Below are 15059 nucleotides of genomic sequence, written 5' to 3'. Positions count from 1 at the left end.
GTACTGTATGAGTGTGTGATTGTACACGTAGATTTAAAAGTGTAATTGTGTGTGTGTGTGTATGTGTGTGTGTGTGTGTGTGTGTGTGTGTATGTGTACATCTGCATAAATCAAGACAGGGAAATAACAAATAGGTGTATGTGTGCGTGTTCATGCCCATATTGTGTGTGTGTGTTATATACATATACAGTATATTACTCATGGTGGATTTGACAGATTAATGATGGCTTATTGTAAAATGATCCATAGCCTCCAGGTTCTGTAGCCACAGATATGTTGCGCACACACACCTACTTACATACTTGCGCAATAACACATATTACACACACACACACACACTCACAGTCAACACATTTCACACCTAGCATTAAATTAATCACACATTTCCCACTTCCATCTCTTTTGAGAGATCTACACTTATCTGGAAATGCACACAGACGTGCCCTTACTCATTCCTTCCCATCTATACACATGTACTTAAACAAGCTCCTCCTCCACCTCTCCAATAAACACCAAATAAAGGACAGGAGGTTAATTTGTATGGAATCAGAAAATGTTCTGTTCAGCTGCCTCTCTGCCATAGCCTCACTGAAAAAACAATTCTACACGATTTAAAGTATTTAAAGTATCACTTTTTCTTGATTCACATTTCACTCTCCAGTATGATTCACCACGCCCTTCACAAATACCATATATTATTTTTAATAAAAGCATGTTGTGGTGCTGAAGAAAAAGTAAATGAAACTACAGCCTAAAGGATATTACATTTTTAATGTAGCTTTTGGGGTGTTAAGTGTGCTTTTAAATGTGTGAATGTATGTGAATGTGTACATGATTGTGCACTGCACACACACACCTTAAGTCCAGTCTTTGTCACATATAGTGCAGTCTGATTCCCTGATTGTGTGTGTGTATGTGTGTGTGTGTGTGTGTGTGTGTGTGTGTAGGGTCTATTGAAGGGTCTTTTGAAAGTGGGGTACAAACGGTTACTTACTTGTAGGGGTCACTGGGGTCCTTGGCATTGCAGGCCTCAGCGTGTCCATTACATACGCAGCGTCCTCCAATACTGATGTCCTTGATACTGTAGTAATACTGCAGAAACAAAAGGATAATGCACAACATCTGTTATTACTGTTAACATCGTGATATGTCATGTTTTTGTTAAAGAATATTATAGTTGCTCTCTGGCAGGGAGCCAGATGTAGGGTGACAGATAGCACTTTGATGCCATTTTATTTTAATAAGCAGTCAAAACAACTAGCTAGGTTCTGTGATGAGGGGGCTTCTGCTTTGTTCAGGTATACAGGTATTGAGTTTACACAGAGCGGTGCAGACCTTAAAGAAACAAAGAAGTGCCTGTTGCCTCTTGCTTTATATCATAAAGCTCACTCTCCTTAAGTCCCCTTGAGGCAAGTTGGTGATTTGTGACACTGATCTATATAAATAGGAGTCAATTTGATCTTTTATGTCATTTAGGAATTGCTGGTAGACAGATTTACATTTGGGCACAGGCAGGCCAGCTGTTTCTCCTTGACCCCCGATCTTTATGCTAAGCTAACACTAACTCTGAATGCAGCTATGCGAGTGGCTTCAATATTCTTATCTAACAAGATCAAAAATGTGCTTTGCCCACAATGTCATTTAAGGTTAATAACAATTTAAACAATTATACTTTTTAAACATATAAGAAAGAAGAGAAATATGCTTTGTGAGTTAGTAGCACACTGTGCTTTATCTCCAACCTAAATAAAACTACACCTACCAAACCTCAAACTAAATCTTATTATACAAAATTACTATAAAAAAATTGGTAGCTTTAGTTTTTAGCGTCAACATTTCTTACAGTCTTTATGCTAAGTTAAGCTAATTGCCTGCAGACGTTAGAGTGGTATTTATCTTCTTTCTTGCAAAGTATTTGTTGTAATTACAGTAGCAAATCTAATTTGCTCAATATATTACAATAACAAAAATCATTGCTTTTCACGAGATCTTTGCAGATCATTACTATCACTATTGTGTAATAATGAGAAACTACTATGTATTATAATAACATGAGAAGAGAATAAAAAAGAAATGTTTATCATTATACAGATACCATTATATAAAAGACTCAAAAAATCTTGAACAAAGTCTGCACTTGCTAAATCACTGGCTGAAAGTTTAACTTGTTGCATGTTGTCTCACCCTGCGGGTGACAGTGGGGTCACGGAGCGCCTTGCCCATCAGGTGTCCCAGCAGGGTGTTGGTTCTCAGGAAGCGGAGCCTGATGTTGGTGGCCTTGGTGAAATCCCTCAGCACAGGCGAGTAGGAGAAGTTCAACGCCCCGGGACGACCGTTTACCAAGGACACCACAATCTGAGAGAAGGAGGAGGACACAGGCATTACCAGCTAATGAGCAGGTGTGGAAATAGAAACATGACAGTCTGGGAAAGTCCAGTAAGCTTGGGAGGGATGACATCAACCAAATCAACCATGTATATATTCACAAAATGGCACAAATAACAGTTTCTTTGTGATTTTCCTGATCATTTCATAATCTCTGCATCTCTGTTTTTTATTGCAGTGTATCTTCATGTTCTAGTGCAGTTACAGATTTATTTCTGTGTACAGTATTAAAGACCCTCCGTGGTTGACACATGTTAGACAAAAAAATAACATTAGTGACTGGTAAATTACCAGCTTGGTCGTGGGACCGGCAGGACTACCTCCGGATGGGAAAAGTGAAAGTGCAACACTCGTGTGTTTCCCTCTTCAACACCACTGTGGAGGCACTAAGACCAGCAATGGAGCAATCCTGGGCTGCTTCCAGGTGATCTGATCTGATATATACATATATATATATATATATATATACACAATACAAAAACCAAAGCATACGTACCTCTCCATTTTCCAGTGGGACTATACGTGAGTATTCGGTTGTGCAGATGATGTCGTTGTCATTGTTGATTCTCTGAATGGTTCTCTGTCCAAAACGCTCAATACAATCTCTCTTAGAGGCTAGACACACACACACACACACACACACACACACACACACACACACACACACACACACACACACACACACACACACACACCATAAAATGAGAGAGTAGAAGAGAAAGAAAGGGGAAAAGAACAAGAAAAGCTTGTAATCAGTCACAACCATATATTTAAAACGTGTGAACATCCTTTTGTGTGAAACTTAAGGAGTGTGAACCAACATGTGGCATTTTAATGATGCGTCTCAGAGTGATAATTAAAGAAGGGTCTGGTGGAAGTGGAAGTCTAATTTACTCTGGACCTCAGCTAGGGTTTTTACAACAACTGTAATGATCAATGATCAGCTGTAACTGACTACAGCAGTCCTGTATTAAAAGTCCTCAGAACAGCCTACTGTAAACCTGACCCTGATTCTGAAAATACAGAACAGCTACAGCAGGGGTGATCATTTGAGGTAATCTCATCTTCTGAACACTGTCTGGTAGATCTGGTTTTCCTCTTCTGTCTACCCGGCTGTAAAATCCTGTTTCACAGACAAGGCTGCAACATGGTTAGGTTTAATCTTTTCTATGTGGGGGTCACAGTCTACATTCCTATAATAGTTGCAGTTTATCTCAGATATGTCCTTGAAACAGAAGATGAAAGAAACAATAGACGAACAAGCTAAAATGAGGAGGGGGGTGGGATCTCAGTCTAAAAAGGGCAAATAGTTTTTCAACTTGCTGTATTCTAAAGTTGAAAACGTACTTTTTTTTTTACATACTTGTCCTATTTTTTTTTATCTTTTTAAAAGAATTGAAGGTGATTTCAAGATCTATCATCTCAAAGACTCTTTGATCTGGTCTTGATACTGTGTATAAGTTGAGAGCCACTAGAAACCAGAGTCATGTTCTATTCTGATCTATTCTATTCTGTTCTGTTGTAAATGCTTGATTAGGGAATACACATGTACACATACAGTATATGCAGAATGAAGCAGAGCCAAACCCAAACCCTGTCTGGCTCTGTCACTTTACTCATGTAAACCTCAAGCTGTGACCTGTTGGCAGACATTCCTGGAATTCCCCTGCAGCCCACCTGCACTGACAGCTGCCATAGCCAATCAACTGGCAGCTCAGTGATGTAACGACGCCCCCTCCAATCCAACAAATCAGCTACCTGTCCTTAGGGCAGCAGTTTAGCTCTGAATTGATGCTGATTGATGTCATCTGACTCAGTTTGGTCCTAATAACCTGACATCTGGACTCGAACACCTGTTTATACAGTATGTACTGTATAACTAATATACAGTTTATGTGTATGTGTGCCTTTACTCACAGGCAAAGTATTGCCAAGGCTGGTAGGTCTGACCAAAGTCGGTTGATCTTTCCAGAACCCAGAGGTCTGGACGGGGAGAGTTGGCGAATTTTATCAGCACGTAGGCCACATGGAAGAGCTGCAGAGAGAGAAACAAGACAAGAACAAATTGTGCTACATGTTAGCAGAGATGGAAATATAATGATGAGACACAAGAAATAATACTGAAATGTGTCCAAACACAAAATACACTCATCTTAATAGACTGAGAGAGGTTATAATTATAGCCTACTAGTAAAACTATTGAACTTATTCTGCTCAGAGAAGAGATGCATGTCACTAATGTATTGTGTTCTTTTAAAAATAAGTAGTATAATGAGAGGTTGAGCATTTATAGAGTAAAAAAGTTGTAATTAGAGATAGAACTAGAACTTAGAAATAGAGTTTAATGTGTGTTTAGCTGTCAGTAAAGAAAGTAAAAACACCAATGTAAGGAAAAAGGACAGGAGTGAATGGATGGAATAGAAAGGTATATACTGTATAACTAATATACTAATAAGTTAATTAACCCTGGCTGTGACCCGAACAACTGACCTCTGGAATCCTCTGAGGGGACATCCTGTCAAATCTACATTACGTCTGATCTATTACGCCCTGTTACATATTACATTACACCCTTCAGTCAAAAAGCTGATTCCTGACACTAATAAACACCAGATGCTCCTTCATCACGTACTGGTTTGAGCCCAGCTGGTAAAGACAGTGATGACAAACTGCTGTCATGGTTACAGAGGACAGAACAGTTCAGCAGCACAGTACATTCAGAAAGTAGAGCTCTACAGTACTGCTGACCTCCAGACAAATCTCTTCTGACAGTCAGCTCTGTGAGAGGTCGTGATCGACTGCACCACACAAACAAACACAAAGACATCACATACTTGCACAAACAAAGACGTGCAGAAACGAGTGCTGCTTTCTTTTCATTCCTACTGTGGAATGACAAAAGTGTGTCTTTAAGCTTGAGGAGGTTAAGAAACATTTCATCTTTCCTCTCAAGAGTCACCAACACTGTTACCTCTTCGTCCATATATCTCCATCTGTGCTGCCTTCAGGGTAGTAATAAACTAGCGCGGAATTCTGCAGGTCAAACAGACATTTCTGTGCTTATAAGCAGATTCCACGGCAGACACAAATAAGAAGTGAACCAAACACACTCACTATATACGAGCATGTGCACATGTGAATGTATTTTATGTGTTAAAGGGAACTGAGGGACAGGAAACAGAAAGTGAGGCCTCTGTGTCCCTCTGGGCCAAGGATATTGAAAGTCAAATCCAGAAGCATTCCACTGATTCCCAAGCTAAAGAGAGCAACCTGAACTTCAGAACAGATCCTTTCTAGCTGAGAACACATGACTGAACATGTAGGGAAATCAGGTGATCTGCTCTGAACTGCAGTACTTAGTCAGAGCTGCATGACATTGGCATCTCAGCAGTGACAGACTGGAGTGTTGAGGCCTGAGCTCTTCTACTCTCGTCTATCCATTCAAATGTCACCACTGCATGCCATTAACTTTTTATGCTTTCTCTCTCTTCTTTCCACTCACCCAAACCGGTCGGGCAGATGGCCGCCCACGATGAGCCTGGTTCTGCTGGAGGTTTCTTCGTCTAAAGGGAGTTTTTCCTCTCGACTGTTGCATTGTGCTTGCTCAAATGGGGTTGTTGGGTTTTCTATGTAATTCTGTACTCAGTAATATTTCGTAAGCCCTTAAACAGTAAACACTGTTATGTGCCTTGAGATAACATCTGTTGTTATTTGGCGCTATACAAATACAAAATTTAATTGGATTGAATATGTTGTGTTTTAAATTATGTTGAAAAGCTCATAAATATGTAGGCATCAAGAAGACTAAATCAGTCTGTAAAGACTAAAAGGAAGCTGCAAGCCTGTGTTACGGTGTATTTATATCTATATGTTTGGAGAGAAGGTAAAAGGAAGAAGTCACATTAACCCAGACAATCTGAAAACTCTCATGTGTGCTTTAAATGTATAAAACTGACAACCAAAGAAACCAAACCAGAAGACAGGATAGATACTGTAGGTGCTGTACAGTGGTAACTGGGCCTGCCTGAAGGTTTTTAAGAAATTTCACCAAAATGATTCAGAATCTCAGTCATTTCAAAATCACTTTCTTGGACATTAATTCGACTGACAGCTGACTGACAGAGATTCAGGGAGATTCACTATTAGAAAGAAATTTTAAGAGTAACCATTAAACTATAGCAGTGGCCCCTCTCTCTCTCTCCTCTATTCCCACACACACACACACACACACACACACACACACACACACACACACACACACACACACACACAGAGAGAGAGAACCAAGTGAAAAGTTAGTTGATTTACTCCTTGCACAACATAACCCTCTGAGATGGCAACTGCTGTGTGTGTGCAGTGTGCCAGACTTCGACAACTCCCAGAGAAGGTCATTCCTCACATTCCAAATAATTTTCAGTGTCTCTCTTGTAGCTCTCTTTTCTTCCCTAACACTTGCAGAACATCACTCCATCTCATCTTTCTTTCAGCCAAACACTCCCAGTATCATACATTTTGAACAGCTTCATTAGCTTGTTAGTATGAAATGTTTTCTGGTTCTGATGCACAATCACTGATGCACAGTGCCTCACAGCTGCACAGTTCAGTTTTCCTGGTGACATTTATTTTGGTGTTTTTCCACCACCTGTTCTATTCTATTTTTCAAAAAATGCTAATATACTGTAAATTAAAAAGGTCCCCTAGAAACAATGAGAATAGTAGTACCAGTCAGATAATTCACTGTATCCGTTCATCAGCTCTCCAGGGGTTTTTCTCATCTAATCTTTCTTCTGAATTCCAGGACAAAATTCTTAGTCAGGAGCTTCCTCTTAGATTTCAGTGAGAACATTTTCTGACAGTTTAAAGTTTCACAGTTTAAAACAAGGCGCCCCTTTGAATGTGTCTTGTGGAATTATAAGTGCTGAAAATGATACTGTGTCTATCAAAACAGACTTTTACGTGTCAAGTGATTTATCCTTCAACACAAATGAATGGCTTATAGAGTTGTACCAACTGTTTTGAGTCCTTTAGTATGGAAGGAAGGAGATAAGCATCTAGAATGCTTGAGATGATGTACATGTGCATGAACTCATGTAAATAATAAATAAATAATATTTAATGTAAAGACAATACTCTGATTAGCTGATCAAAATGAAGTAGAAATAACCAAGAACCATGTAGGGTGAACTGCTATAACTCAGCAACTGGGGCACTGAGACTGGTCAAAGATAAGCAAAGGATGAATGAAACAACCACTTCAGGGTGCATAAGACTTAAGACTGGTGTGATGTTTCACCTATCACATCAACAATGACCTGAAGCATAAACCAAGACAATGCTGGAGTGGCCTCAGGACAGATGTCTGACTGTCCTTGTCCTTAAACCCCTAGAACTCAACTCTGTTGAGAGACCTGAAGCAGTTTACAGATGTTTCCCATCCAATGTGAGTTGAGAGAATCTACCTGAAAGAATGTCTTTGTGCTGGATTTGAGCAGTTTGTTCCAATGTCTTTACAAAAGCAGCCACAGCCATTGATACAGTATATGCAATGTGATAAAGCTGTAGGAGGCACAAGTAGTTCCATTACAATACTAAAAGCACTGTGTCTTACAAAGAAATGTACAGGCTTTGTTAGTCTAAAGGATGACTCCTTCAATGGTGTATGATGTAGAGCCTAAAAATTTAAATCTAGAAAAAAGTAAAAAGATTGTGATTTTTTTCTAAAGCCATCAATGTTTTTTACACTTACTGCACATTGGAACAGAGATATTTGATTGATTTGCTACATTACTGATTTTATTACAGGGCTTACAGTTCTAACAGAGAGAAATGCACAAAAGCAGCTGCTACAACACCAAGATAAGCATGTGAATGCAACATGGGGTTTGTGTAGCCTGGAGCTACATAAAAAGTAGCAAATGTCAAAGAGAGCCCAAAGCTATCTGACCCGTAACCTCCCTTTAAGTTCCTACGATTATCTGATGCTCAGATACAAACTGTGACACCCTATAGAACGCCACTTCTGTCTTTAAAGCATGGTTGCACAGCCTCAATGTCTTTATTTCCCAAATTAGAAAAAGGGACTAAACATTACCTACAGATAGAAAACGTACAGCCTGAATGTTCCTAATAATAACCTGATATTCCAGCCGCACACTAAACTACTACTACTAAGATGTAGAGACAACCCAGACGTTAATATTGCAAACACCTATATATCAGTGCAGCTGGTCCAAACATGCTCAGTGTTTTCCATCATCATGCTTACTTCCATGGGTAGAGTTCCTGCACAGACCCATACGGTATATGCTACCTCTGACATGTCAGGGCAGGAAAAGAAAAGCTAAGACTTGCATTCCAGGGATGTCACAAAGACAAAAATGCTAACTTCCCAATGGAAATTAAATAAAACTACTGCTACTATCTAATGTTATCTACAGAATTTTGATCATTCTAAACGAGTCCCACTGCATTCACCAAAACCAAAAAAACATCAAGACGTCTTCTTGCAACTACAACTTCCATATCATCAATTCATATATCATATATCAATTTTTTGTTTTCACAAAATTTCTCATAATTACAGGATAACGATCTTGTGATCTTGGGTTTCTGTATAAATATTGCTTTTTGATAACATTACATTAGATACTGCACAGGTGCCACAATTTAGCATCGGGCAAAAATATCTCAGAATTATCTGTGTTTCTAGCCTCTTATGTAGAATTAGAATGTCCTGGAAATATCACACTTCGCGGTTCTAAAAGGACAAAAAAGGAGACAAAGGTAAGTAGAAGAGGGTGAGAGCCGAAAGGAGAAGACAATGAGAAGAGGGCTGAAGATAATGAGGAAAGCAGACGCAGAGTAGGAGCGAGAGGAGATAAGAGAGATGACTCCTAATGTGGAAATACTGAGTTGTCTTGTCAGAGGTTTCTTCTCAGAAGAGACAAGAAAGAAGAGAAGTGTGAGGAAAAGAAGGAGACGAAGGGCTGGACAGTAGAGGGGGTGTGGGGTTGTGCAGTGTCCAGGTTCACAAGAGAGTCATAGCATGTGCACATCAGTTCAAATCATTGAAAATGTCTCTGTCCTCAGGTGTATCAGTGTGCATGTGCTCTTTCTTCTTTGTGAGTTTAAGACCTTCAGAGTGAGAAGACTTCTGACAAGTGAGGACATTCTTTGCCTCAGAGTCAAATTCCTTGTATGCTTAAACAACAAAATCTGATTCTTAGTCTTTAACAGGCTGTTGAAGGGGTGACAGATGGTTGTAGGGTTTGAACTGAGGATTAGAGCTCTGGAAAGGCAATGCTTTGTCTGAGTTGGTAAAGAGTTAGACATGTGGTTGTAGTGGTTAATTAATACCAAGACTGGTCCTTTAAATCGAGCTGAAATACGAAACGTGCTGTTGATTACAGTGAGTCTCTGAAGGTAGATTGCTGGTTCAGGACTGAAGGACTGTGGCTCTAAAGGAGGTGAAAAACACAGGATTTAGACATTCCAGGATGAATTACCCTCATCCTGTCTTTAACTATTAGCATCACACTGCCTCTCCCTCTGAGACCGGGTCCAGCTCACTAACACCTGGAGCCTTATCTGCACTTTCAGAATCAACAAACATTTTACTCCTGAAATGATTTACTACATTAATTAATAATAAAAATCTCTGTCTGACAGTGAAACAGCAAAAGCAACAAATATACATAAAGTGACAAGCTTGTTCTCAATTGTGTGAAAGACTGCAAAAGTGATAAGATAACATTGACAAAGTTCAGAGACTTCCCACCTCTCTGAGATAAAAAGTTGGCTGGCATGTTGCAGCCTGACAGGATTACAGCCTGAAATGATCGTGTAAATCGCCTGGGGAAATAATGATGAAAATGTCCTAAATGTACCCAGAAGGGAAGAGGAACTACAGTTAGAAATACAAAAAAAAGACATGGAAAACTGAAACAAACAGGCCTTAAAGGGGAGGACACCTAGGAGAAGGAAGGGAGGCTTCCTATGCTGTGACCTTGACCTTCTCAATGTTCCTGATCCACTCCATCCGTTATTCCAACAGACAGCTGGGGCCAATTCAATAATTAGTGAAGAGCAAGAGGAGGAGAGCAAGTGATAAGGGAGAGACGAGGGGGGGGCACGGGCTGTCCTAATGATGAGAAAGACAGAAGAGAAGTAGGGATCTACCTCAGTTTGCTTTACAGCATCCCAGAAAATGAATGCCTGCCATGTGGAACTACTTTGAGGTTGACAATGATGATAGCTACCTACACAAGGTGGAAATAGGAAAGCTACTTTCAACAAAACTCTTCTCACAATAGAACAACCTAACAGAAGATTACAACTTCTCACAGGTGATGGAGGCCAAGGCAAAACTGTTGCAGCAAACTTTACAACGTACTGTTTAGTGACACGAAGCATGTAAGCTGGACACTGACAAGACCCAAACATGACAGAGAAGCAGACTGAATTCATTCTGTTGGACAATCAGACCCAAAGTGTGGGTCCTGACTGAGAATCACAGTACAAACTACATCATCAAGACACTACATCTCTGAAACTGCGATGCTAAACATCTCTATGACATTTGGTGTTAATTTGGTGTTTTGTGCCACAGTTACTGTTCCCTTCATCTTATACAAGAGTTAGGACTTCCAGTATTTGGATCAGGGAGCTCCTGAAAAATAGAAGTATGAATATATAAGTGTAAATAAATAAAAGTATTAAATTCTGGATCGGAACATCCCTTCTGTTGCTCATTAATTAGAATAGAATAGAAACAATTATTCAAGCTGAGGTAGGCATTTTGTTTCCCTACCCTTTTCTGTCTGGAGAGAGCTCAAAGGCAGAGTCAGTGTGTTATCTTCAAGGCCAACACTGACTGCTGGAGGACTAGCACACTACAGCACAATCACACAGACATGATAAACCAGGTCCATCTAGATCCAAACTAGTGCAACGTCTGTTCAGTCTCACCTGTCCAGTGTTGATAAGGGACATTGCAAACCATCATTCTTATTCACCTTTCTACTGGTTAACTGCAGTGACCTTTCATCTGTGTGCTGATTTTAGGTTTTAGGGTTAGGTTAGGTTCTTATTCGATATTTAAATATGCTTTAGACATTTTTTGATACATACGGTGTCCATCAAACAGATGTGTCCTCTGCTACGATAAACATTCCCACTGTGTGGCTTGGTAGTGGTGGCTGGGTGTTTGCTGGGGGTGAGTCTCCCCAGCTGTTGGCTTTATTGAAGTCAGTCACAGTTACTGCAGATCCCAGCTTGTTTCCCTCAGTGCCTAATAAACAACTCCTCTATGTCCATCTGTCAGTACAAATTTCAATCTCTATCTCTATTTGCTTAGATAGCAGCGTGAACAGGATCTGCTGGTGTTCACAGGGTCACAAAGTTTAATCCCTGCTTACAGCTGATGGTGATTCATTAAATGTCCATGCGCCAGGTAGGAGTTTTACAGACAGATGTGAAGAAGGTGCAGACTGTCACATCATTTTCATATTCATATTCATACAGTAGCTTTGCAGTGTGATGAGTTTTAAGGTTTTGTCCTCAACTCTAAGTTCCCTGAAGACAATAGCTGCTTGTTGAGGACGAAGCACATTTATTTGAACACTTTCAGGGGTATCCTGTGATGCTAGTATTACATGAGTTGCTTTTTACTGACTACAGTTTCGCTCTTGATTCAACTTGGGTCTTATTTTGAAATGTAGGTAACTGTAAACATGGTCTAGGTTTTTTTCATCCAACCAAATACAAAACATTGTTCGTCCAGTTTTTTCCTGCTAAATATGTGTTTTGGACTATACATGTAAAAATATAGTTGTGGCTTTTAGTTGGTCAAAAAGATCAGAAAAAGATACTCTCTTTTAACAGCATCCATTTTAAATGACATACTATAGAAGAAATACTGTTTGTGCTATAAACAGTTTAACAATACAAATGATTAACAACGATTTGTTCCTGGCTTCTGCCTTGAAGGTTTTAAAAATACATTTTCAAGGTCCAGTGACTTGAAATTAGATTTGAAATTACTACCACTTAACTATTAGAAAGCTCTGTTCCTACCAATCCGAGGGTTCACTCTGTCAAACAAATCGACCTCCATACCACACACATGAATGCACGTTGGTTCAACCCCTATTCACTGATTTATTACTTAACTATGGGAAAACACTCCCTTTGTTTGCTGACCTCAACTTCTTCTTTACTCCATCGACTCATCCCTCCGCCCACCTGTCTCCACTCCTGTTTGTAGGGAGGGGGAAAACACATTCCTGTGCCCGATTCAGCCAAAATACTAAAAAGTGATGCAACACTTGCACCTCAGAAAAACTATTTCATGTTTTTTTATAAGCACATGAACACAGAACAGTGACATGGTTTGATCACTGAGACAATATCCCTGAGATCGTGAGCAGACACTGAAACTGGCAGCTGTGGATTAAACTAACCTGAAAAAACTTAATTTCGATATGAAGTGTATGAAGATGAATGTGCATCCTGTCTGTCTGTCGGTTATTTTAAGTGCTTCACATTAAGAACTCTCAATCTGGGGTTTGATGGTAGTTACTCTAAACACCTGTGAACATCCATCTGTGTTCATTATGAAATGTAATATGAAAAAGAGGATCTTAAACTTATTGACCTGACACACACACACACACACACACACACACACACACACACACACACACACACACACACACACACACACACACACACACACACACACACACACACACACACAGACGCTGCCTCTTTCTTCTCTCCTTCCCCTTCTTCATTTCATTCACCAGCTAAGAAAACGGGAGAAACTCAAACACTGGAGTTGACTTAGTTAAAACCAATATTTACTGTCACATTATCAAGGGCCAACCTGCAGACCTGTGTTAGTCTGTGCTGATTCTTCTGCCACACCTACTTTGTTTATTTTTTACCCCATTTCTTAACATTTTATCTTTCTGTCTGTCTTTCTTCCTCCAAAAGTTGATAAGGAAAATATGAGAAAACATAAGTGCTGGACCTACAAACCAGTCTGGAGGCAAATTTCATTCTTTACAAAGCACCTATTTACACAAACCTTTCTGATTCTGGAGGTCTGGTTGTCTTTAAGGTGGTATATTACTGTAAGTCCAATGCCTAAATGTGAAAGTGTATAACATCAGAGGAAGTTGTACAGAAAACCCAGCATCAGAGTTAAATCCAGCCCGTCTGACTCCATTGCTTATCCGACACTAAATGAACTCATTGTGTGATAGTGGGCAGACATTAGCATCAATCTATTCTTGGCTTGTCTTGGCAGAGCAGGAAGAAAATTGCTCAAAGACAGTGGTGTCCTTCAGGGGAAGACTAACCTGGCACAGAAAGTGTTTTTCTGTCTGGGTTTTGTCTAGAGAGGAAGCTCCTCACGCTGCAGCTGGACATGTACAACCTGACATACTGGATTTAGGTGTTGAAGTCCATATCTGCTCATTTGAGACTTAATTATCTTATCTTCTTCTTCCATTTGGCTGTTCTCTGTCAGGGGTCACAACAGCCAATCATCTGCCTCCATTTAACCCTATCCTCTTCATCCTCTTCTCTCACACCAACTTCCTTTATGTCCTCTCTTACTACATCCATAAATCTCCTCTCTGGTCTTCCTCTAGACCTCCTGCCTGGCAGCTCCAACCTCAGCATCCGTTTACCAATATGGTCCCAATCTCAGCTCTGAACATGTACAAACAGACTCAGTCTGGCCTCTCTGACTTTATCTCCCACTCACGTACTCACTTCTGATCCTTTCCTTCCTCGTCCCTCCCAAAGAGAACCTTTAACATCCTCCAGCTCTGCCTCTTGTCTTTTCTTCAGTGCCACTGTCTCCAAGCCGGACAGCATAGCTGTTTTCACCAACATCTTGAACACCTTTCCCTTCATTCACATTGATACTCTTTCATCACACTTAGCTTATCTGTTTTCAAACTGCTAACATTCGATACTCTGGAATACTGGGAAACAAGGTCAGTCCCAGTGACCAGTGTCCAGTAACACGCCAAACATCACCATCTTGATTTCTGCTTCAGTTCAGAGTAAATGTGGTTTAATAGTCTGTGTGAAGGACACTTTGTTCTTCATACGTTTTTTGCACCTTGAGAATGTGTCAACAGCACACACAGACCCTGACAAACTAAACATCCTATAACTACCTAACGTGCTACGAGCTACTAAAAACTGTGTGTCACTGTGTGTCACTGTTTTATAAACTGTACATACGGTAAATCTTTCCAAACGACTTCAAGAAAACACAACACTCTCTCTCTTACTCATGGAGTTTGTTGAATTTCAGATTAAGGAACTAAAAGGAGACATTGATGCTGTTGGTTTGAATGCATCTTAAGCAACAAAATAACTAACCAACCCCCGTTCCCCTGTCACACTTTCACAGTCAACTGTTTAGACCATGTTTGTTCGCCTCTATTTTTCTCAATGGACCAGACACTCTCACTGACACAAAGGCATGATAAAGGGCCCAATGAGAAGCATTCTAAATAGTAAACCATCAGGAGGGATCAGGACCACTGTTGAACCAAAAAGAGGTTGTAGGGTGAGCAAACACTGCGAGACAATGGGACTAAGCTGGATGGATGTTCAGGGTTGCTCTGCCTAAAGGAGAAAGCCAACATGTC

The 15059-nt window shown here is 40.1% G+C and overlaps 1 protein-coding gene across 1 annotated transcript in view; it reads right to left on the bottom strand.

Annotated features, from left to right (window-relative positions):
* The window catches only part of lama5 (laminin, alpha 5), a 76778-nt gene that overhangs the window by 47315 nt on the left and 14404 nt on the right, over positions 1-15059 (bottom strand). Inside the window, exons 3-6 of the mRNA XM_026367465.1 lie at positions 4303-4420; positions 2882-3000; positions 2185-2355; positions 995-1092 (exon numbers count right to left, since the gene is read on the bottom strand). Coding sequence (XP_026223250.1) covers positions 995-1092; positions 2185-2355; positions 2882-3000; positions 4303-4420 — 506 coding nt within the window. The remainder of the gene's footprint in view (positions 1-994; positions 1093-2184; positions 2356-2881; positions 3001-4302; positions 4421-15059) is intronic.

This window comes from Anabas testudineus, chromosome 7 (assembly GCF_900324465.2).
Source record: "Anabas testudineus chromosome 7, fAnaTes1.2, whole genome shotgun sequence".
Taxonomy (NCBI): Eukaryota; Metazoa; Chordata; class Actinopteri; order Anabantiformes; family Anabantidae; genus Anabas; species Anabas testudineus.
This window is presented reverse-complemented; position numbering and strand designations above follow the sequence as displayed.